Source organism: Lonchura striata, chromosome 3, assembly GCF_050655825.1.
Source record: "Lonchura striata isolate lonStrDom1 chromosome 3, ASM5065582v1, whole genome shotgun sequence".
Classification (NCBI taxonomy): domain Eukaryota; kingdom Metazoa; phylum Chordata; class Aves; order Passeriformes; family Estrildidae; genus Lonchura; species Lonchura striata.
In genome coordinates, this window is record NC_140705.1 from 102818518 (window position 1) to 102842708 (window position 24191).

The 24191-nt window shown below is 39.4% G+C and overlaps 1 protein-coding gene across 2 annotated transcripts in view; it reads right to left on the reverse strand.

Annotated features, from left to right (window-relative positions):
- Positions 1-261: 261 nt before the first annotated feature.
- The window catches only part of LPGAT1 (lysophosphatidylglycerol acyltransferase 1), a 58481-nt gene continuing 34551 nt past the window's right edge, over positions 262-24191 (reverse strand). Inside the window, exons 6-8 of one of the 2 annotated variants that reach the window (XM_021547611.3) lie at positions 15727-15853; positions 7865-7971; positions 262-4364 (exon numbers count right to left, since the gene is read on the reverse strand). In XM_021547611.3, the coding sequence (XP_021403286.3) occupies positions 4213-4364; positions 7865-7971; positions 15727-15853 (386 nt within the window). In that variant the 3' untranslated portion in view covers positions 262-4212. The remainder of the gene's footprint in view (positions 4365-7864; positions 7972-15726; positions 15854-24191) is intronic. The other variant, XM_085576027.1, reaches the window with a different exon arrangement.

Sequence of the window (24191 nt, forward strand, 5' to 3'; positions counted from 1 at the left end):
CATTTTAATAGGACAGTAGTTCAGTGAATAATTACTTCATTATCTCCTGATAAAATAAAAGGTCCAACTTTAGAATGCATAGAATCCTTCCAATGACGACTTCTATCACAGCCAAGCAGCCTACAGCTCTTACTGAAAAAGCAGAGCTGCTCAGAAGCATTTCTAATGTATGCAGACATTTTAAACCAGAGCTTGGTTTCCATTTTGCTCTTCCCATTGTTGCTTTGTATTTTTAAAAAGAAGTGTAAGAACTATCAAATATGCAATTTTGCAAAATAACCCTTTATTTCATATGGCTCCATTATTTCCAAAAAATACAGAACCCCAGATGTATAATTATTCTGTATCATTGTATCAGATCACCACAAAATCTTCAGCTGACTCTCAAGAGAATGCATCCAACCCTGGGCTCGTGATGTGGAAATCCCAGTTTTAGCTACCTTTGGTCCCAAAATTTATGTCAAGGCAAAGTGGAGCAGTTGAATCCTGTCACACACAGTGATCGGTATCTGTTATTATCTTGTACAAACAGGTGAGAAAAGTTAACAGCACTTTATGGCAGTGTCACACAAAGAAAAGTTGTATAATCTGCAAACCAAGTGAACAAGGAACAGTACCACAGTGATCGCTTTATTTTTACTGCAAGAAGAGGAACCTTATTTGTGACGCTGGGGGAGGAGGGAGAGGGAAGCTTTTAATTTTCCAGGAAATCAAGGTCAACTGAAATTTCACTTTTCAACTTCTGGTGACAACAACTTAAAAAAAAAAAAAAAAAAAAGGAAAAAAATAAAGAAGAAAGAAGAGACACCAGTTTTGCAAGATTCAACAGAACCACACATGGAACCCAAGTGAGACTGAAATGATGGCGCACTCACCCCAGGGCACTGAAGAAACTGCCTGGCATGGATGGACAGGTGCTCTTCACATCATGCGATTCACAGAGCAGCAAAGCTAAACCGTGAGGACTGACACAACTTCAACTGTAACAACTTTTTATGAACAATTAAACACAGAAACGTGGAGATGTTTTGTGGGCAACCCTGACAGAGAACCATCTTTATTCTTATTTTTTGCAGTGCACTCAAATTTCTCTGTTCTCACTTCTGTGTGCAACAGCTTTCAGTTAGAATTTTTCTGTGAATGTTTCATTTTTGGTAATTTTACACATTTTTTCATTATTTTTCCCCTAATGCAAATTCAATGTGATATTAATTTGTGATCAATTGTATGGTTCATTCATGTTTCTATTAAAACACATTTGGAACTCTCCAGAGGAGGCAACCCATGGATGGTGCAGCAAAATGCCCATTACATCCAGAACTGCAGCCAACTGCCAGAAGGTAGAACCAAACTGCAGCCAACAGGAATTTGTGTTTTACAGTCACCTGCTAAGCTCCAAACAGTCTGGACCAGCACAGTATTTAAGCACTGAATTTCCTACATATTGTATCCATTTTACATTTTTCGCTTCCTAGCAGAACTTCTTTTATCTGATTTATTTTCTTTCGTGAAGCAGCATCCAGGATCATGCTGGGAGGGTCCTTTGGAGTTGCTTTCCAACAGTTTCACTGCTGGGTCAGCCACAGCAACTTGGCCGTACGGAGCTGCGGTGTCAGGGGCTCTTCACATTCCCCAGTGCAGGCAGGAGAAAAGCCTGGGACATGACAGGAACTGTTTCCACACCCTACTGAAACAACAACCAGTTCTTGGAAACAAACATCTTGTAAGAGTAAGAACTACAAAGGAACAAAGTGAAAATGAACAGGACCAGATCAATCAAAACACTTGTCTGAAATATTACTGTGCAGTGCTAATTTCTTGAGGCAGCACATGAGCACTTGCTATTGACTGCAACCCACTGGGAAAATAAAAATACTGCATTTGACAAAATAAGATGCTCTTACATGGAGTTCACACAGGGTCTCTTAAGAACAATCTCCTGATGCGAGTAACTGCTGTGCATTCTGCTTATATAAACTTCCCTTTTTGCATCAGTCCAGTCTGTCCTAGCTCAAAATAAAATGAGCTGTACTCTGGGCATCTCTGTGGTTCTGATCAAACTACATGGGGGAGGACAGCAAGTGAGTAGCTTGCCACCTGCCTTTTGGAGTTATAAGAGTCAGACCCATGGGCAGCAGAAATAACCACTTACACTAACAGTGCTGGGCTGCCCCAACAGCCCCCTGGCAAACAGTAGGTTGAATACATTCATTCCATCAGCTGAACTTTAGCAAGAGCAACATGAAACAACAAATACTCCACGGACTCCCTCTCTATCATGGCATGCCTGCCTCTTTTTAATGGTTACACCAGAATTCAGGTGCAGAAATGGCATATAAACAGCATCTTGCCTCAAACATGAAGCTATTGGCAACCACTGTACTTTGCCTCCAACCTGCAGAGTCAGGGAGAGAACACACACTTCAGGGGACCTTACTGTGGTGTCATTTCACATCCATCCCCACTGAGGAACCACTGCAGCATGGGCAGGGGCAGGGATGACATATTTGACAAAGCATTTTTCCACAAAGCCAAGGAAATTGGCACTGCCTCGTGTTTTAGTATGCTCTTTGCCCCCCCACAGAAAGGGAACACTGGCAAGGTTTTGTATTCTGCACGCCACCTCCTGTGATTCATGTAGCAGCAGAGGGAGACAGAAGGGGAATCAATATTGCTAGCTCAGAGCCAAAACTACTGAGGGCTTACTTTGTTCTCAACAAAATTACTCTGTAGAAGGCAGTATGCCAACATCTGAAGTTCTGGCTACCCTGCCTGTATTTAGAGAGATTAGTTTTATTTTAGGAACCGTTCTCGCAAATCTGTGTATAATCACATAAACACAATGCCAACCAGACTTGCCAGAAATAAGGCTGTACATCACATCCTTTCAAAAGGATCCTGCACTACCCATCTCAAAGTGTCTTCTGTTCCAATCTGCCCTTCAGTTCAACCCATCCTTATTCCAGTAAGATTTTAGCAGTATGATTTTAGTGGTGAGCTAATTAATACTGCCCTCCATGTAGTTATTCAGAATATTTACCATACTTATTTTTTCAGTAGTATCTTCCTACAGATTTATGATAGCAATTATACCTATGTTTTCTTTTTACGAAACTAGTTTTTCTTCTATTACTCCTTAGCAAAACATTAAGATGGTTGGCATTTAATTAATTAAACTCTCCCACAAGTGTATTTAGCACTGTTGCAACTAGCGGGGAGAAAAAGGCCTCTAGAAACCACTCCAAGGTCACCTTGGTTGGACTGCAGTATACAAAACACAAAGGAGGCTAAAATCACCAGCAGACCTTCAGAAACAGCTAGAATTGCTCTGCCTTCCATCGTGTGACAAACAAAGCTTCCCTCTGTTTCCAAGGTTTTATGTCTTTCCTTCACTGACTTTTCACCTTTGAAAGTGCATTTTCAAAACTGACAATGAGTGTTTAGCTGCGTTCTGAACAAAAAGGGAATTTAACCGAGTGACTTTGTATTTTCCAAGTTTCCCAATAGCACGAGACACTGGCAGCACATGGAACTTGGAGAGCTGATGGCAAGACCACAGCAGGGATGGGCTGATTCACCCCACGTGGACAGCTTTGAATCACACTGTGATGCTGCAGTGCTTTGAGGAGCAGTGCCTCAGAGCACAGACCTGACAGCAGGTCTTATTTGGGTGTTGGGTTCAGATCAATGTGTCTGCTACAACAAGTGCTGACTGCGTAGCCACAACGACACCTCCACCAGCTCTGCTGAGGAGCTCTGACTCCAGCACAATGAGCTGCAATAAAGTACACGTTGTGCAAATGAGGAATCTCTACCACACCAATGCTGTACACACTACTGAAGAGACAAGTGCTGAATTTTCTGAGCTCTAACTACAATGCCAAGAAATACTTGTGGTGACAAAGCTTTCTTGTCACAGACATTCTTCTACGGTGGTTGTACGATTGCACCTTTTGTCCAAATGCTGAATTTGCTTAAGTGTGGGTAAGAGTATACATTTTTAAAAATACAGACAATTCTTAAAATAATACATCATCAGGTCACTATGTTACTGATCTTCACTTTTAGTGGAGTTTAAAATTCCCCCAAAGAGAGGTAAAAGTCCATCCAGTATTTTCCTTTACTCTTGGAATATTCACATTTGCACATACAACATGATACTCATTTGCAAGAGCCTGGATTCCCATTGTGTCCTCAGGTCCCATTCCACTTCTAAAATAGGCAATGGTACAAATACTGAAAGAAGCAGTACCACATCCCTCCTGACAAAAATGCAAATGATTGTATGGCAACCAGCCACAGGTTACTGAGGGTCATCTCCCGAGAAATCGCTTTTGTCTGACCCTGGGGTGGTGGAAAAGCTCCTGCAAGAGAAAAGAAAACACATTTAATGCTTTGCACAGGGATGACAGCCTTAATGCACCACTTTATTGCTTCTTTACTGCTTGCTCCAGCAATGGTGCCCACACACAATTAATTGGGTACTGCTCTGTGCTCTTATGCTGTCAAATTTTATGAAAGATTCTCCAGAAGCCTTCAAAAAATAAAAAAACACAAAACACAACTCCTTAATTAATAAGAAAAATTTTGATTTTCTTATAAACTTTAAGCATAAACCTGAATGCATTCCTTAGAAGCTGCTACCACTGTACTCAACCTTTGGGGAGAGATCCAACTAAGCTGTGTTATTTTGAAGTTTTATTAGTATCTCCATGATCTAATGGAATGGATTCCATATTAAACTCTATAGCTGTTTGGTGGTGATACTGTATACTGTGAAGATGCAACACATAGGTTCTTGAGGTTCCTCTTGAAAATGTAAATACGTAACACCCTTTCTTTAAAGAAGCTTCCACATACTGTTTGAACACTCAGTAATACTGACTAAGGAAACATTATAATTTGCCATGGAGTTTTCCAGAAATTCTTCACTGAAATCCTTGCTTAGATGGGAAAGACTGGAAGAGATTCATCTGACAATAAAATTTGGTTTTACCATACTTTGACTTTTTCTGACTTGCAATACTAAATTAAAAGTGCCTGAATACATCAGAGCTTATGACTGTAAGCAAACTATTTGCATATATTTTCACCAGCATATTAAATCATCTGTGTTACACTGTACTGAGATCACAAAGACTTGATGACATAAAGCACTTTTATTGATGTTAATCCTGAACAGGGCATATAAAACTCTGAATATACCAGAGAAGATGATGTCCTTGCTGCAGCATTATGGAATCTCAACTTCTCTCAGAAGAAAATGAAATTAATGATTCAAAGAGTAAAGATGCAGCAATGTCAATTTTTAATCTTAGGAACCACACAATTTGGGCAATTAGATACCATCAGCAGCTTATCTCTATGCTTCACATTTGCAATCACTGGAGGAACTGCAATCAAGCATTTGAGACAAAGCTTTTCTTCCTGCATGAATGCTCTTAATTAAAAAAAAAAAAAAAAAAAAAAAAGAGGCAAACAAGGAAAAAGCCTAAAAACACCCTTGATGAGCCACATCCACCTCTCCCTGATAGGTATTTCCTTCTTGGGCAGCTCCCAAACGCTACCCTACTTCTAATGTTGCCCAGGTAATTTTCCTTTCCTAGGTAATTCTTTAATCATTATTCCCCAGTAACTCACAGACAAGCTTCTATCTGTCCACTCTAGCTAGATTTGTTCTTCCATGGCCCATTTTTTTTCCTGTACTAACACTGACTCCTGGTTTAAATAGCTTTTCTTTTTCCCTGGTAGCTACAGAGAGCTGTCTCCTCCCACTCCTTCCCAAGCCAGCTTTGACCTTTCCCTTTCCCAGCTGAGAAAAGCCAAGTACTTTTAGTTGTCCTTCACAGAAACAAGTCCACCTTCCCTTAATCTCAGCTCTGATTATCTGTTCCTCTTGCCAGTTCAATTTGTATTCCTTGACAGGGAAATGGACTGTCTGCAGGATTTCCAGATAAGGTTTCCAATCTGGTACAACAGAGTGTTTCCATAGCATATGGGATGCCATTCCTTACTCTTTTCATCACCTCACACCACTTGGCTTCTGAGCACAGGGAATGAGGAGCACAATGACTTCAGTACACCACCACTCTTTTCCAGCTGCTCCTAGTTTATGGTTGGGGGTTTTTCCTTAATTGACCCCCGAGTGGTTTTGTCCTGCTAAATGTGATCTCACTTGTGTTACTGTGGGTGTCAAGGTTATCTTGTTGAAGAGTTCAGAGAAATCAAGAACTTGCCAATACAAGTTTTCCACTAACTGCCTAAAGCAGGAGTCTGTTACCTACAGCTATTAACTTGAAGTGGTTTTAATTTTATAAATGAAACGTGTAAAATGCACCTGTAAAAAATTATAGGATAGTTTCATGTCAAATTTTAGGCATACTTTTCTTTTGGTTTCATTTCAAGAGGTCTAATATTACAGGTTTTCCCCAGGTAATTTAAGTTCTTGACACTTAAGAATGCTGCAAAATGGAGAAAGGTACTCTAGGCTTTGTTTCTTTCTCTTCCCAAATAAAAATAAACCAAGAAATGTATTCTTGGCTTAGTCAATGCACACTTTTAAAGTTTCATGGAGCATTAAGTCTTACTCCAGCTTTATGAAGTAAGCTTTAATAAGAGAGAGAAGTTCCTAAGCAGTGTGTATTGTAAAATAATATAATGATGATAATGATAACAATAATAATGATTAATAATAACAGAAACAGCACTAAGTCTTAAAACCACACCCTCTTGTGACCATGTGCCAAGTACAAAGTTGGCTCTTGAGCAGACTCAGGGATTCCACTCACAGTCAACCACAGGACTTTTCCAAGGGGTTTCCAAAAACTGTAGCAGCACCTTTTCAGTATGCCAACTAAAGCAATGCAAGCAAGTTCTCAAAAAGTATAAATGGCGGTAACTTTAAATTATACTAATTTATGCCTAATAAGGTCCTATGTCACAGCATTTACATTAAAAACATATCTTTATTAATTCATACTGATTGCACTGGCAAATTATTACCAATTATGCTATTTTGGAAGTGCATTTTAATGAATAAATCTGATTATATTAATTATACTCTCAGAAATTCTGGACTAGTTAAGATTTTCTGCGTATGACTTATTTCAATAGCATAAAGTAATGTCACAAAACCAAGAATTCTTTACAATCTATTTGCTACGCTTATATTTTAAAAGATAGTCACCAAGTTATTTGTCTAATAAAGTCCAATATATGCATTTGGATGTGATTTATATAGCAGAGTTTGAACTCTGCCATCAATAGTGTCTGAGTGACAGCAACATCTCATAAAACAAAATACAACTCTGGGTTGTTAAAGTATTCAATTAATCTCTTTAAGCACTTGGATTGATAAATTAAGTACTCAAAACTAAATTAAAGCAGGCTTTGCAATAAATCATCTCACAGAAGAAGCATCTTCATTTAACACAGTCACCCAGGAATACTAAACTCAGCTGATCTGAGACACTGAATGCTTCCCATCAACAACTGTGATGCACAGGGCTGCAGATCACAGCCCCAGAGAATGTGTGCCATGTATTCTCACAGGTCCTTCCAATCATACTTCTAATCATGGATCTTTGCCATGAAATCCCACAGCAACATGTTTCACAGCTGAACTGTGTGTTACTTTTTTGACAGCTCCCAAACACTACCTTACTTCTAATGTTGCCCAGGTAATTTTCCTTTCCTAGGTAATTCTTTAATCATACTTTTTGCCACACAAAAAGCAGTAATAATAGCAATAATAGTATCTCCTGTATGCATGTGAGAGATGCTTACACATTCCTAAATCATTTTGAGATCTTTGTAAGGAAAGTCATTAGCAGAGCACAGTTCTCTTTGCTAGGTATCATCCTACCTGTTTCATAGAAATGTGTCAAGAGGTCCTCCTTTTCAATGAATCGTTGATACAGCCAGTTTGTGAGAGCTTCAGGCTCTGCAGGTACATCTTTCACTGGAAAAATCCTATCAAAGAAACAAACACAAATTAAGCCTAGAAAATGTATTCTGCATGTGGAGAACAAAACTCTTCTGCCTCAGCCCACCACAAAACAGAGAGAACAAGACTTCTGTATAAATCTAACTGCGTGATTTTCAACTCAAAAATCACAGAGGCATTAATGATACATGAGTGGGAAACTCCAGGCTGCCATCCAGAACCACACTGAAGACACTGGCATCAGTCTCCAAGAATTGCTGTACTACAGCTTTTGAGAAAAACTACTAAGGCACTGGTTTGTTCTTTTTTTTAATAGAACACCACCACACTATATTACTATTCCCTAAAAAGAACACAAACCAAGTGGAATAAAAGAAATTAAAAAATGAGAAAGCTCATTCACAGCTTTGAAGAAACAATTCAGCAGGCAGAAGCCACATAATGACATCACTAAGCACCAACAGCTCTTCCACATCCCAGAAAACAAGCCCTCTGTGCCTTTCAAAGGATGCTGGCAGCTTTGTCTGAAATTTCCAAGGCACATTTTACACTGAAAACTGACCCTGTACTCAAATATTGCTGCTCTGTTTTACAAACACCAATGAGAGAATTGCTAATGTTTTGGTACTTCTATGCTGAATATTAGGTGGCTTAGAAAAACAGACACCCAAAACAGAATTCACTGTAGTACACACACCCTGAAACTCCCAAATAACCCACCATACCTCACTGGATTATTTTCAAAATAGGATTTTCAATCTTACAGTAACTGTGACACTTCCTCAGCAGACCTTCAGTGCCTTTTGATATATACAAGAACTCACACATCCACTGTGTTGTACTGGCAAGTCAATGCAGAAGAGATCTGTGTATCAAGCTGCCCTGAAAAATTCACACTCTGAAATGCCAGGCCTTTCCTGTAGTAGGTTTCTCTTTCCAGGTGAGCTTCCATTTAGCCTCTCATTTACACCATGCTTCTGTTTCCATTAGTGAATTTTCATTTCATTTTCAACAGAGTCTTTCTTAACTGATCATACTGCAAAGAATTGGAAGTAACACCTCAATCATCTGAGAAGTCTGGACAAATATGGCAATGACAGAATAAGAAAATAAGGCATTTCTGAAGAATGCTTTTGTTGCTGCTACAGTTTTCAGTATCTTTGCCAGTTTTGCCCATTTGTCATTCGTCCTTCCTCCTTTCAGTCTGATGCATGGAAAATTAAGCTGGAAGTGGGGGAATCAAGCAGCAAAGCATTGCTGAGTGAATTACAAATCACAGTGCTCTGGCATACAGAAACAATTTCAATATAAGGACATGAACAACTTTATTTACACACTGTGGTGTCAACATGAACTCAGCTATCTCTGTAGCCTTTGGAGTAACTCTGCCTACATCCTCCTTGCCCTGTGGAGTTCTCTATGCTCCAGTAAAACCAGTCTTGTTAACCAGAAATTAGCAAGTGTTATCTCAGATAAAACAGAGTTTGAAGGAAAGTCTTTGGCCAAAGACAAATGCTATGAAATGGTGCTTCAGCAATCAGCTTAAGTTTTCAGTCTGCATATTAGGAACAAAGACAAACAATAAAGAACTATTTTATCTTAGAGCCCAGATGCTGTACAGCAGGTTAAAATTAAACCACATAGCAGCAAGTAAAAAACACACCCACAGAGCAAGGACCATTTTGTTGAGGGTAGAACACTAAGAAAGACTTACTCTGTGTCCCCAGACACAACTGGGCTGCCAAGCACTATTTTTACTCTCTTGTGCTGATCTGCTGTGAAGAGATAAAAGGCTCAGCAACTCAATATTGTGTTTCACAGAGTATTTTTGAAGGACAGATGCTTGCTTACACAGGTTTCAAGAGGGTTCACGACTAAGAGAATCTGTGTTGCCTCAGGACAGAAGTGTAAGGTTACCTGGCTTCACATGCAGTCTCCATTGTAGACTGTAAGATATTCTTCACCTCTGCCTTCACTTCTCCCTGACCTAATGGATAGCAACTCTGTTTTGTCAAGAACATTCCTTCTAATCTGGAAACATCTCAGGATCATGCAAGATACCTGTTAAAAACTATTTTTGAGCTGGCACTTTAATGGAGCAGTGAAGCAGCACAGGTGATACCAGCACTGTGAGAGAATAATGGAAGCACTGCATACCACTGCCCTGCTTGAATCCATCCAGGCTCTTGTGTGGATCAATAATGCTGTCAGAATGCTTGAATCTCTGGAGATAAACTCTGCTGCTTTGAAGTCTGAGAAGCAGGCACTGCTACACCCAGACTGAACAAATATTAACAGACTAAAAAACAACTGGTTTTCCAGTAATGCTACACTGGCTGCCACAACTCGGCAATACTAAGTGTATTTAGAAGCATTTTCAAATGTATTTTTAGATTATCCAGAGTTATTTTTACCAGCAGAACATTCTTACTAATGACTGATCTAAATTAGAGATTAAATATTTAAAAAAAAATCCTAAATTCTGGAAAGAAGCCCTTTTTGTGCTCAATAAGGCAAAGCTAAACCCCCCCTATATTTAAATTAAACATACTGATAATGCCATGGTTCTCTGCCCATCAGATGGCTCAGCTGGCATCTGTGTTTTACAAGAACACTCTCTTGAAGGAGACTGGGTTCAGGAAGGTGAGTAGCAAGTCTACTGTTACAAAACTCCCCACACAGGCCATCCAAAACAACAGCAGAAGCCACTGCTCTGATGGAGCAGGGTCATCCCCAACCACCGGATGCTGGCCTCTGCAAGGTCCAGTGTTAAAAGATGCAGAAAATTTTCAGTGAGATATAAAACCCATATGGTCAGGCATGAGCATCACTTGGCTCTACCCCACCTTTGGGTATGCAGGATCAGGAATGCCATTAGAGGCAGTTTGCTCATCTCATCAGAGAATAAAGTATCACACAGAATGGCCAAGGCAAGGAAAGAGGTCAACATGTAACATCTGAGGCTCCTGAAGTCTCTGGGGCACTTGGATCTTTCTAGCTTTTGGGCAAAACTAGCCTCACATTGTATTAAAATAAGAGCATCTTTGTTCCTGGTGCAGCAAACAGGGAATTTAAAAGGACTGGGTAAGAACTTGACCAGAAAATTCAAGCAGAATGCAAATACCTGTTCCATCACAGGAACAGCTGATTTTCTGTCCCCAGGAGAAGTGGGAAAGGGGCTAAAAGCAGTGGCAGCACATGCTGCACCCTGGGAAGTGAAAAGTGGTGGTGGAAATAAAGACACATTTCAATGGGAATCTGGGAAGAATCTTTCTCCAGCGATGAAGCATTACCCTCCAGCTGGAGCTGCCTGCTGGCAGCTGCAAGGTGCCAGCAGCTGCAGGGACACTCCAGGTACCTGACTGAGGGACAGCCACTTCTTAAACTGCTACACAGATTTGTGTCCATAAAACAGAAGATGTAATGCCAAAAACATGCTGGCCTATGTGAGAATTGTGGAGAATTAGCTACTGATAGGCTGTTTCTCAGAAGACACCGAAGGATTTTCAGAAATATAGCATATTTACTGACATTTATCTCTTTTAAGTTGTCCTTTCTGGAGAAACAACCTCTGATTCTGTACTTAAATTCTGAAATTCATGGCTACCACTTTAAGTACTAACTGCCTTTTATCACCTGTCCTACCCTGCATTGAAGTCCTGTATTACTTGCTGCTCCATGTAAGTCATATTATTTGCTGCTTCAATGGTTTTAAATAAATCCAGGACAGTGGAGGCTGTTGGCAGATATCAGGAATGACCAAAAATAAGTTACTTGGGTAAAAAAGTGCATTAAAATACACTGCCAAACGGGATGCCCTTCTGCAACATTCATTCAGCAACCACAATGCATTTCATCTTATTTATAGCTCGGAGCCTGGCTTATTTCAATAAATCTGTATCAATGCAGACACAAAAATAGAACTTCCTCAGCAGGCTGAAGGCTTGTTTCAGCAGCACAAAAGCTGGCAGGGGAAGAAAGGCAGCAGAGCTGGGAGCAGCCTGTGTGGCACCTCCATGCACGGCCACCCCTGCGTCAGCGCTGACTCAGGCTGCCTCTGACGTCAGGGCTGCCGCACAGCCACTGTCACACAGCCCAAAACGGGGTGTGAGCATCCAAGGGCACCACCCTGCAGGGAAACCAAGGCAAAAAAACAGCCTCTCACCATTCCTGACTGAGGGGATGCTAAGCACCGAGCCAGCTTCATAGCCAGCGTGTTTTATATTCGTAAGTCTCGGGTTCTGCCAACAGAACTGCAGCACTCGAGAAATTACTGCTGCAGAAACCTGGTGCTCAGCTAAGAAACACCAAGTCAATCAGACTAAACAAGTGCTTGGTGTGAAAAGAAAAGAAATAAACCCCAAATTTGACTCATGGCATAGAAATGGTGTGTGGAAAACGCTTATTTTATGATTGGCTTTTCGCAAATATTACAATGAATATTATATGCGTAATGTTAGAAAGTTATGCTGTATTAAGTCTCTTAAGTAATGTTTTAAATATAGTTTTAGGTTCCAACATAATGTTAACATAGAGACTATGTATGTGGGGGGAGAAGGTTTTTTTTTTTTTTGGAATGAGATACTCATTTTGAGGAACACCTAAATCTTCCAAAAAAAAGGAATTTATGGTTTTCTTATCAGAAGAAGCTAATTTCTTCAGGCCTTGCTCAGACTCGAAGACGCTATGGGGATTGAAGAAAACAGCTGACATACAACAGACAGAGTTTCTTGTTTTAAATAAAATGCATGCATAACCATGAAGGATATATGAATATGCAACAAGTGAATTGTTTTAAGTCTGATTCCTTTGTTCACAAGACATGCTTTTCGTGACTTAGTGTCCGAGAGCATCCGGATGTCCATAATTCTTTGCTTTTTATTGTCTTGTAATTGTCCTAACTCTAAACTTTATTACTCTAATTGTATTACTATTTTTATAACCATTTTATTATTATTACTATTAAACTTTAAAAATTTTAAAAACCAAGTGATCGGAGTTTTTCACAGGTGGGAGCTGAGAGCAGCAGCCAGTCCATGGCCTCGCTACATGGACACCAAACCACTCAGCTGATTTCTGCAGGTGGGATTGTAGCAAGTCTGGATTTGCAGGCAACACACACCACACGATGACCCAAGCATAAACCTAAACTATTTGAGAAGGGCAAACAAATATTTCCAACTGACTCATTACAAGGCAGGTAGCAATGCCTCTAGTTTGACATGCTTTGCCAGATGGATTGACATCTCCCACAAAAATCCCAGTACCATATGGCCTGGAGGAAGTTCATTAGATGTTTTCCTTGAGTATTATAATTTAGATAGCAAACTGAGTTTTACAGCACTTTCCAGTAAGTTATGAGACAAGTCAGAGTCAAAAAGCTATTCAATAGATGGGTAAAATTCTCACACCTTGTCTTTTTAGATCCAAATGTGGTAATTGTTCTTTTTTCCAGGGAGGTTTTTTTTGATATTCTGAGGAAATCAGGCCATGGCTTAGCCTAATTATGAACTTCCGAACATTGTGTCATTTGTATTGAAAATTGAAGTTTGAAAGGCAAGGTTCAACTCATTATCAAAATTGAGCTTTCAAAAAAATTTACTGGATTAAACCAAGCCATCTATGTAATTTCCACCAGCTAGAAAAGCACCTAAAATTATAATATAAGGCTCCTTGCTGTGCTCTCTTCTGTTGCTCCCTGAGCAGGATGAAAAGGAAATAATCCTACAGCAAAGGCCCAGGCTATGAGAAAAGGCAATCACCAGATTTTAAAGTCTGTAAGGCAGAAAGAGACAGGTGGTGATCCAGGGGCACAGCAGAAGGGACTGACAGAGCCACCAGAACAAAAGCAGCTCTGCAGTCTCTTCTGCTCCAGTTTGAGTGGCACAGAAAATGGTCCTTTTTTCCCCACTGCTGTCATACATCAATACCTCGCTCTGGACTACTCTAAAAGGGAAAAAACATGTTTAAATCCTGATTCTTCTTTCATACAGCACAGATGGCATTTGGACAAAACCATTCTTCACTTTTTCCAAAGGGGTGCTTTTTTCCCTCCCTATCACTCAGTTAAAGGAAACTACATGAGAAACTATTGCTCTCTCTTCCCAGTTATTTCAAAATTATCCTTAAAATTTATTTCAAATCTTATCTCCCAAGACATCCCAAATTACAAAAAATGAGCAAGATTTTATTGCACTAAATGCAGGAAAGTCTAACACCAATGCAGACAGACTTGATGTACATTTAAAGAAAATTTCAGAGGACATCCATGTACCAGCCTGCACCCACCTCACAGTGCAGGGGCCATGTGCTTCAAGAACTACCAGGACTGGAAGACAGAACGAGCTCCAGCCAAACCCAAGACACTCTGGTCTCATTTCAGAGCCATCACACCCTGTGCACAGCCAGGGCAAGCTGCTGGGTGACCTTCCATTTGGGACACACTTCAGCTGTTTTTACAGGGTCAGCCATGACAAATGGAGGTTATTAAAAACATACATAAAGTAGTCAAACAGAGAGGCTGGAAGAAAATAACAAACTTACACCCAAAAATAAATAATTTATATTTTTCTTAGAATTTCCATATTATAAGAACTTAATCATTCAAGTTCAATGCAAAAAAGGTTGCATCATATTTAAGCTTGTGATCAAAAATAGGTCTGAATATACATTTAGAAGCAGGAAATGAATTCAACTTATGTTAAAACTTACTGTTGTTTTTAAAGAAAGTATTTTTGGAACTACTTTTCAGAAGAATTCCAAATACATTCAACTTGCAATTATCCCAGAGATCTGAGGGAGTACTAAGGTGACCTGAATAAAGCACAACAGATATAATGCTATCTTATATAAATTAGTGTATAAGTATGTTCACCTTCAGGGAAAGTTGGAAGGCAGCTTTCTATAAAAAGTAAGGACAGATTTAAACACAGCTGTGGAAAGAAGCTCCAGCGAGCAGCTTGTACTCTGCATCACACAACACTGACACAGCACTGAGGATGGAGAAGGTCATTCCCACTTAAACTGCATCCCAGGGGATCCACACAAGGATACTTGAAAACTTTCTGTAGAAGTCTAAAAGCTCTCCAAATCACCAAGAGGGAGTAAGACAAAATAATGTGATTTTGGGAAAAAATGCAACAATTTATTTAGTATAGGAAAAGTGTTAAAATACTTCTGGAGGAACTTGCAACTAAAAGCAAAATTCAGCTTCTTTCTCCATAAGTTTACATCTTGAGACAAAGAACTCCTAAGGAGAAAAGTTTTAATAGTCCCCCATCCTAGCTGTCAATGAGAGTTGCAACTTTTTCCAGCTGCTTTTTCTGTTTGCTTTGCTCAACTACTTGAAGTATTCTTTGAGTAAAATCTGGCATTTCTTTATCAGAAAGCTAAATATAATATTTTATTAGGAAATATGTTTATTTAACAGCAGTGATTTTTAATTAGTTGTCATTACTAAAAAACAAAATTTAAGAAATTCAAGTTGGGTTTACCAGCACCTTAACAATAAAGTGAAGATGACCTAACCTTCAGATATATTCCCCACAACTCTATTCAACCACAGGACATTAGTCCAAAACTTAAATTTCTGTTCTAAGATACAGAATAGTCACTGAACTTTTTTAAAAAAGATGTGTTGTGTTTAAATAATATGAATTTCCCACCTGTGTGAGACACAAAAAACCCACTCCCACTGCTACTGATTTCCCCTATCCTTGAAAGGACACATCTGATATGTGAATACTTGAGGTCAATGTAGAAGAAGCAGCTTTACTTCCTACCTGTAATGTACATGTGTCACTGTTGGTTGTCTGTAGCCAAGAATCCAGGTTTGGATGTCTATAGGTTCAGCTTTGGGATATGCAATGGTTGTATCTATCACCCACTGGAGGCCTTTGGATTTGCTCTCTAGGAACAAAAAGAAAATTCCATGTCACTTATTTGAGAGTTATGCAATTTCTACATTACTTCAGGAGGTATGAGGCAGAAATAAGATCATCAAAAATCAAATCCAGATTTCATTACAGAGCACAGAAATACTCTTATAAACTTCAGCTGGACTTGGATTTTATTTCATGGTTATTTCTGTTGTTAGATACCGTGGTACACAGAATAGAACAAGTTCACTCACCAGGTTTGAGTACAGTCACAAGATATCTTGGCCCCAAGGTCAGCTGCTTCCCCCCATTCACCAAAGGGAAAAATCCCAAAATAAACATCCAAGCTTCTTGGTCTGCTCTTCAAGCACATTTGCACCTGGGCCTTTCTAAAAGATCACTGATGGAGCAGGAGCCATGCAGATCCCTCAAAGGTTCTTAAAAATGTGAGTTGCAGGATGAAGAGGAAAAGCATCACTTTCAGGGTGTACTCAGGGTAAGAAAGTAAGGAACTTCACTGGGGAAGATACTGCACCCACAAGGTCCCAGGAGAGGGACCAGTACATGTTCATATGCTGCTCAGCTCACTTAGAAACTGAAAAAATGACCAAAGGAAGTGAAAGTATTTGCTATTAAGATGAGTAAAGAGAATCAAATCTGTGGGTCCCTTCCAACTCAGAATATTCCACGACTCTATAAAATCTGAATATAAGTTGCAACCAGCAAGAGTCGAGGTCATAAATCAGTGACCCCTCTCTAGCACGTCTTCAATTCACAGGTTTGCTGAGAGGGACAGCAGCAGATCTGTAGAGCAAACCAACGAGGAAGGCCACATTGCCAAGATGGCACTTGGAGTTTAGCCTGTGAATTTTCTCTGTTCTGGAGCTGTCTTGTGTTTGAGGTCATATTATACCAGCAGAGTAGTGCTCAATTTCTGCTTGACACACTAGTACATCAATATGCTCACACCACATCAGGCAGTACCTCTAAGGATTTAAAAAGCTGACTGTGAGAAACAGCCACCCATGGGCAAGAAAGTGTTAGTAAGAAGTGTTAGTTTTTAGTATAAAGTACAGTACTCTTCAAGCCTGCAGCTGAGAAAGCTACAAAATAAAAATGTAACAGAGGTTGACAAGAACACTGTCAGCACCAAGAACATGTATGGGGATTGACTGTTTGCCATCCTTCCCAATACAAGAACAGATACTCAAAACTCAGCCAAGAAGAAAAGTTTTCATAGCAAACAGAAAAAATGATTCTTTATGCAGAGGTGGTGAAAAAAAAATGCTGGGAATCTCTTGCTAAAGGATGTCAAGGATGCCAGAAGCTGGGATCAAGAGGGAACTGAGTAACCACGGAGGGTTAACTAACCAGGCAGAAATCCCCACCTGGCTTGAGAAAGCCACCACAGGAAACTGTCAGAGCTTGAAGAATTTGTGGGAGAAGTATGATGCTTGTTTGCTGTGTTCACACTCCTTCTCTCTAATCCACCTGGAGTCATGGACAAGATGTTGGGCTAGACTGATGTGTAGCCTTGCCCAGAGTGGCCACTCTAATTTTACAGATCCACCACACACTTGAAATCTGCAGCACTCAGTCTGAGCAGCACCCTGAAAGCCACAGCTACTGACTCCAGCTAGAATGTACACAAAAGGACTGGCTTGTGAATTTCTACTTGCATTTAATTTCATTTAATTTGCATTTAATTTAATTAAGCGTGAAAAGAAAATTACAGTGACGCTATCACATGTATCTATCAATTATTTTAACAAGCAGACGGTGTTTTCTTGGTGTCTGCTCATCAGTGGAGTTGTATTGCTTCATTGCAAATGTACTACTCCAACAGGGCTAGACAGCATTTCCTAAAATTTATATTATGAGTTCTTAGCACCATGCAACATACTATTCAAAAACTTGACCCTGGGCAAGCTGCACAGGTCAAGCTGAAACATTCAGTGTTACCTTCTGGAAATACAGTATTTTAGAGCACTGACAGACACATGAAATGAGAACTGGAGGCTGCAGGCTTGCCAGCATCATGACAGAGTGCTTGTCAAGTCTCTCTTAAGAAAAGCCCTAACTACAGAGTGCTTCATTTTAAAAGTAGCAATGAATCACAGAAGAGCCAATATGAAATTAATATTAAATCAACAGAAGTATTAATTTAGAAATAGATTTTGAAACAAAGTCATTCAAGTTATTATTTTCCCAGATGTAAAGCAAGAACGGATAAAGGCAAGTAAATTGCCAAAGTTAAATTGCCTAAGTGAGTAAGCAACAAAGATTATTAATTGCAATGAATAAGTGCCAGATGAATATGGACATGTTTTCTAATTATTTACACTAAAGTGTTTCAAAATCATTTATTCAATATTTAGCTATATTAATAATTGTTCTTTCAGTGGATAATGGTTTGCACTTCATTAAGGGAAGACTCCTGCAGTTCTCTGCTGTGCTGATTTCCTACCTTCTGCTTTTGTGGAGAGAGCTGTTGCAGCTCTGGGTTCTTCAGTCCAGCTCCAAACTCACCTCCAACCCTTTTCAGGCAGGGTGAGGGGAAAAACAGACAGCCCACCAGAAACCCCAGGCCAGGAAAAAAAGTTCTGACAGCACCATCAGCCTCTACAGACCTCCTTTTAGAGCAAGCAGGTGCTAGTGCAGCTACCTCCACGTGCTCTCAAATCACAGTATTTGTGCTTGCTCTGGTTTAAAATAAGCCTTACATAATCATCCAAGATGTGACTGCCAAAAAAAACCTACATCACCAAGGATTTAGGAAAATTAATTTTGAAATACATCTTGCAATTTTTGGAGGGGGGGCAGGGGGTTATACTGTGTTGCAACCTGCTCATAAGTAAATTTATTTTAAAGCCCGGGAGCTCTGACAGATCCTGAAATTGGAATAGAAACTGACAACTGCACAAAATACAAAGGAGTGGTACCTAAATATCTCCAAGGATGATGTTTTCAGGTGTAAGGAGACCTTTAACCAAGACTAAGCTCTATTATTTTTTTAAATGGAGCACATTAACAGGAGCTCAAACCAAAGATTGTTGCATTACTTATAACATGGTGTGAATCTCAGGCTGGGCATTTGTACCTGAGAAATCAGAGAGCTGCATATACCTGTGCTAAAAGATTCCTCTCACCCAGCTTGGCTTGGCCAGCTCAGCCACATCTTTCTGACAGCCAAACTCTTCCAACTTTCTACCTACCATTACAAGACACTCTTATCTTTCATTTCATTTCATTGGTGAAAGACTGAGCAGCCTGACTGTCAGAGACTTCAGCAGAAGCAGCTGCTGCAGTGGCCATGCTCAAGCTGACCTCCCCAAACACTGGTTTTTCTCCTCTGGTGTCAGTCTGCTCACCACTTCCAGCACAGGTGAAGATTCTCACACTGCTTGAAAATGTTAAGGGTCTGATTCTTTAAAAATAGCACATAAACCTTCTGAACATGCCCATAAACATGCCCATAGGCACCTGCCCTACACAACAGCACCCAAACCATGCAGCAGCGATGTACCTTAGTGTGAATGGTACATACTTGCCTTATGAGTGCTAAGACAAAACTGAACAATCACATGGAACAACAACTTTCTGACCTAGACAAAAAAAAAAAAAAATCAAAAGTAAAATTTAAACAGCTTCTTGTTTGTTGTTTGGGGTCTTGGTTTTTTTCCCAAATCATCAGCAGAGGCAAATCTTCACAACTGTTTTCTTCACTGTGGATTCAATGGTATTAAGTTGCTCCATATTTACTCAGAAGTAATTCATCATCAGAGTCTTCAAGGCACTCAAGCTGTCATCCTCTAAAGTCCTTTCACAACAGATGTCTACAATCCCAAATTTATGGGGGTTCAGAGCTTCTCTTCATTCCCTTCTTTGTTCTCCCTGGGGTTGCTATTTCCTGGGGTCAACTCAAGCTAAACACCAGATCAGATGATGTACAGAACCCCTCAAACCCACCAGCAGACTGCCAGTGTTTGCCACTGAGAAAAAGAATAAATCACAGACAGATTTGCCTGCCTCCAGCTGAGCTCTGGATGGTGTCACACTGCCAGACTGGATTCAGAGTGGGAAAGAATGCACCAGCCAGGTGTGGACCTGAGGACTGCAGCTTGCACTTAAAAAGAAAGTATTTGTCAGTATTCAGGTGTGGTTTCCTGAACACTTGCACCACTCTGCTGAATGCAGCCAAAGAGGCTGCTGCCTCTCCCTGCACAGCAATCTGTTCTTGTAACTTGTCCCTTGTTCTCTACTTGTCCTTGTGCAATCAACTGGATCACTGACCCCAGAATTAACTTTTTTCTCCAAAGATTAACTCTCAGACTGAACATATTACTCATAATTCCAAGATTTTAATGCAACAAATCACCTGGAACAAAACAAGAAGCCTTTTTTCCAGGAGGAAGAAAAAAAAAAACAACAATCAAAAGCTTTCTCACATGTTATTCAAGTCCAATTCCTCAGGTAACAGTGAATGAAAAAGTTTGATTTTTAAAAAAATCAATTATGAAGGTCAATTTACAACCCTGTAGAAGTGAAAATTCAATTTCTCTGAGAGAAACAGCATCAGAACTGAATGTACTCTGCTGCATTTGAAAACAGTAAGTTAAGATTCCAGTATGGCTCTAAGTTCATAGTAACCTCTTATCAGACAAAATATTGCTGCATGGTAAAATAAAAGAGACTTTAAAAAACACACAAGAGCAAGTTTGATCAAAAATAAGCTCTGGAATGTGCATATTTGAAGAACAATAGCTTCAAGCTCCTTTGAATTGTCAGCTTTCTACGTTCTAAATGCTCTAAATGCATTTAGAACATTCTGATAGTCCTGGAACTCACAAAGTCAAATCTTATCAACTGAAGAAACAGTGTATTTGCAACCATGACAAAGATTAAGTGTTGTGCTAAAAAAAAATCAAAAAGCTGTAGAATACCCCTGTGAACACACACTTAGGTCACTGCAGGGTTAGGGTGATGATGGCTGTTCATCAAGTGTTTTTATACTGCCCCTATTTCTGTTCTGTACTAAAACTTTCTGCTGGAATGTGGTGCTGGCAGCAATGCTGGCTCATCTGTCCCACCTGGAGGCTTTCATCAGACATCAGAAGTACCTTAAACTCTTTTTTCAGGGACAGACATCACTTGCCTACATTCTCTGCATTATTTAGCTTCAGCAGTGGTCATGCTATCAAATTATTGTACTACCTTTCCTATGTTTTTCCATCCTTCTATTAATTTAGGAATACAATTACATAATTTTGTTAAACTAAGCAAGAGTTCCCAAGGGCAGCAAAAGCAATAAGCATTTCAGTAGCTTAATTTAGTATTTACCAGCAATAAGTTAAAATTCACTCTGATGAAGGTTGGTACTTGGGTTTTTAAATATGAAAGAAACCTGTTAAGAGGAAAAAATTAAGACAATAGAGGCTGCTTGTCCTGGAAAAGCTCCTGATAAAGAACTGATCACTTAAAGTACAAGAATTATCAACCAGTATTAATTGCCTTGCCCAGGAACATTTGTTCTTCCTACCACTTCAGAGGAAGAATCAGCTACTAAACTGTGCTAAGTTCATTAGTAGCATAAAAATAAATTGAAAAGGGGATTGGATATTAAGGTCATAATTAAGACTAATGAATTTTTGGGGAGGTTACTGAACCTTGCACTTCTCAAGATAAACCCACCTCTACCAAAGGGATGCCATAAATCAGATTAGAGACCTTAGAGCAGGGCAGATGATGTAGCATTGAGCTACAATTAGCCCAATTCTTGAACTACGACTTGAAGGCCACAGCTTTGGTGACATGTGACATACAAAAGCCAGCTGGGCTGAGGGGCTAGGGCATGACACAATCAAACAACTGTATCTGACTTGGTTTGTGTCAAACCGTGATAACAGTATATGAAGGATGAACCACCTTTTATTATAGTTTCCTTTGTTGTCTTTTCGTCTTTCACCCAGTTTAACACATCACTCCAGCTGAGAAAATAGAATGGTATCAAATTTACAACAGTATAAAAGCTACAAAGATAATTTAAAATTAATTAAGTACTAATAAAATGACAGCAGACAAGAACAGAACCGTGTATCAGGACTCAACATTAAAATAGCTACCCAGGAAACTCAGCAGGAAGGGGACATAATTTTTTATGAAGAAAACTCTTGATCTATAAACCAGTTTACCTAAAATCATGTGGGAGAGGAAGGTGAATTACCATAAAGCTTGGTGGAAACAAAAAGACAGAATATGATGGAGCAGAAAGCTTATTATAGTAAGCTGAATAATTTGGCAACCCAGAACTCCAGGAACGTTGTTAAGAAAGTACAGAGCACAAGAAGTGCTGCAGATGAAAAATGTGTCCAGTAAACCATGAAGTTCAAGTGTGATGATTCTGATAAAGAAACCACTTCCCAAGCAAAACCTTTCCTCTGTGCACTGCACCTGGCTCTAGCACCCACAGCTTAACAGTGGCACCTGAATAGGAGGGAAGCTTGATTTCACTGCCATGGTTTTTTCATGTGATTTAAAAAAGGGAAAAGATGGAAGAGATTAAAAGTAAAGCTATCCACTAACTTTGTTAGACCTCTAACTTTATAATATAACCATAGCAATTTATAGAACTATATTTCATTCAACTGAACACACATTTTCTGACATGGCAAGAGACCAATAAAAGCATTCAGAAAGCAAGAGATAAGAGGAAGGATCTTTTATACAAGATACAATCAAGAACTATTTCATACATCTCTGAAAGGGAAGTTTTACAATGCTGGAAATATTTTTGTGAGCTTAAAAGAAGAGATGACATAAAACACCTCAGTGTCACTATGTATCAAATACTACTCTTTCACAGCATATAAAATTTACTTTCACTTTTCTTTTTCATCCCTTTTAGTACCTCTTCAAGTCCATTACTATGAAAGAGTGACAGCTAAACCCACGCATTTCATTCCTATTTTTGTCCAATTATCTTTTCTTGAGTAGGATGGACAATATGGTTCCATTTTATTTCTGAAAGAATTCCTTTATTTCAGTACCCAGTTAGGTCCACTACTATGAAATGCTCATTTCTCTAGAATCTGAATGATGCCACTCAAAGAGGGGAAAAAAAATGAAGCCAAGTTTCATGTTCAGCTAAGTTGACAGCAAGTTAAGAATAGGAAAATATAAAATTGGTGTTTGACAAGCGCTTTTGGTCTCCCTCCAGAACCAGACAATTTATAATTAATTTGGGGAACTTCTTACTCTCTCTAACATTTTAAGACAGCAAGAAATAGAACAGGAACAGGCCAAACTTTTCTCCTCAGAAAAAAACCCAAACTTTTTAACAAGGACCAGGGTATTCAGCTTCTCTCTTTTAACTCTAAGATGTTTTACGACAACAAGAGCTTTCTTCAGCATTTCCTTTCTGAATGCAGCCTGACAGGAAACACTTTGGTGCATTTCACAGCTTGATTTTCCAGCTCATTTTAAATCCTACCTTCACCTCTCCAAGAACATAATCTCAATTTATTTCTTATGCTGACAAGAGTAACTTCAAAACTAAAAATTTGGAATCAATTTCTGTACAAGGGTTCTTGCTAACCCTGAGATTTGAACTTCAGACATAAAAAAATCCAAAGTCTTCTGCATATGTAGCTTCGTTAGTAAGGATCTTTGTTTCAAAAAATTTGGCTATGGAAACACCAGCCCCACCCATCAGTAAGAAACTACCACAACCACCCAATCCATTGTTTCTATAACAAGTAACAGAAATCCACAAGGAAGTTAAGAAAGATCTCACCCTGCTCTTGAACATGCCAAGTTAATTTTAAAAACTGAGAGACTAAAGCACCACGTCCCATAACTACAGCCATTATCTATACCCTCCCCTATAGCCCCAGGCATCCCAGAACAATAATGGTGCAGGAATATTCTTATTCTCTCGTAACTCTTCTGACGTGACAGCCAAAACAATCCTTCAAATCTAGTGATCAATGACAGTTAACGCCAGCAACAATGGGGACAGGCAACACAATGATCTGCACAGAACAGAAGAACCTGAACTCAGTGGAAAATAGTCCAGGAAGAAGAATGAAATATACAGCAGTGTAAGCAAATAAACTTCTAAAGCCTGGAATAAAAATATGAACATAGCTAGCATATTCCAGAAATACTTTTGCCATAGTTCCATGCTGTCTCAAACCACTGCAAACTATCAATCTTGCCAAAAGGAATAGATCACCTTCCTGCTCACTCTGGGTACCTATTCCAGTATCTGCTTCATTCATCATGTGAGCCAAGCCAAGCACTCACGCAGCCATACCACAGAATAAATCAAATTAAAATTAAGGTTTTTTTTTTTCTCACCAAAAATAAAG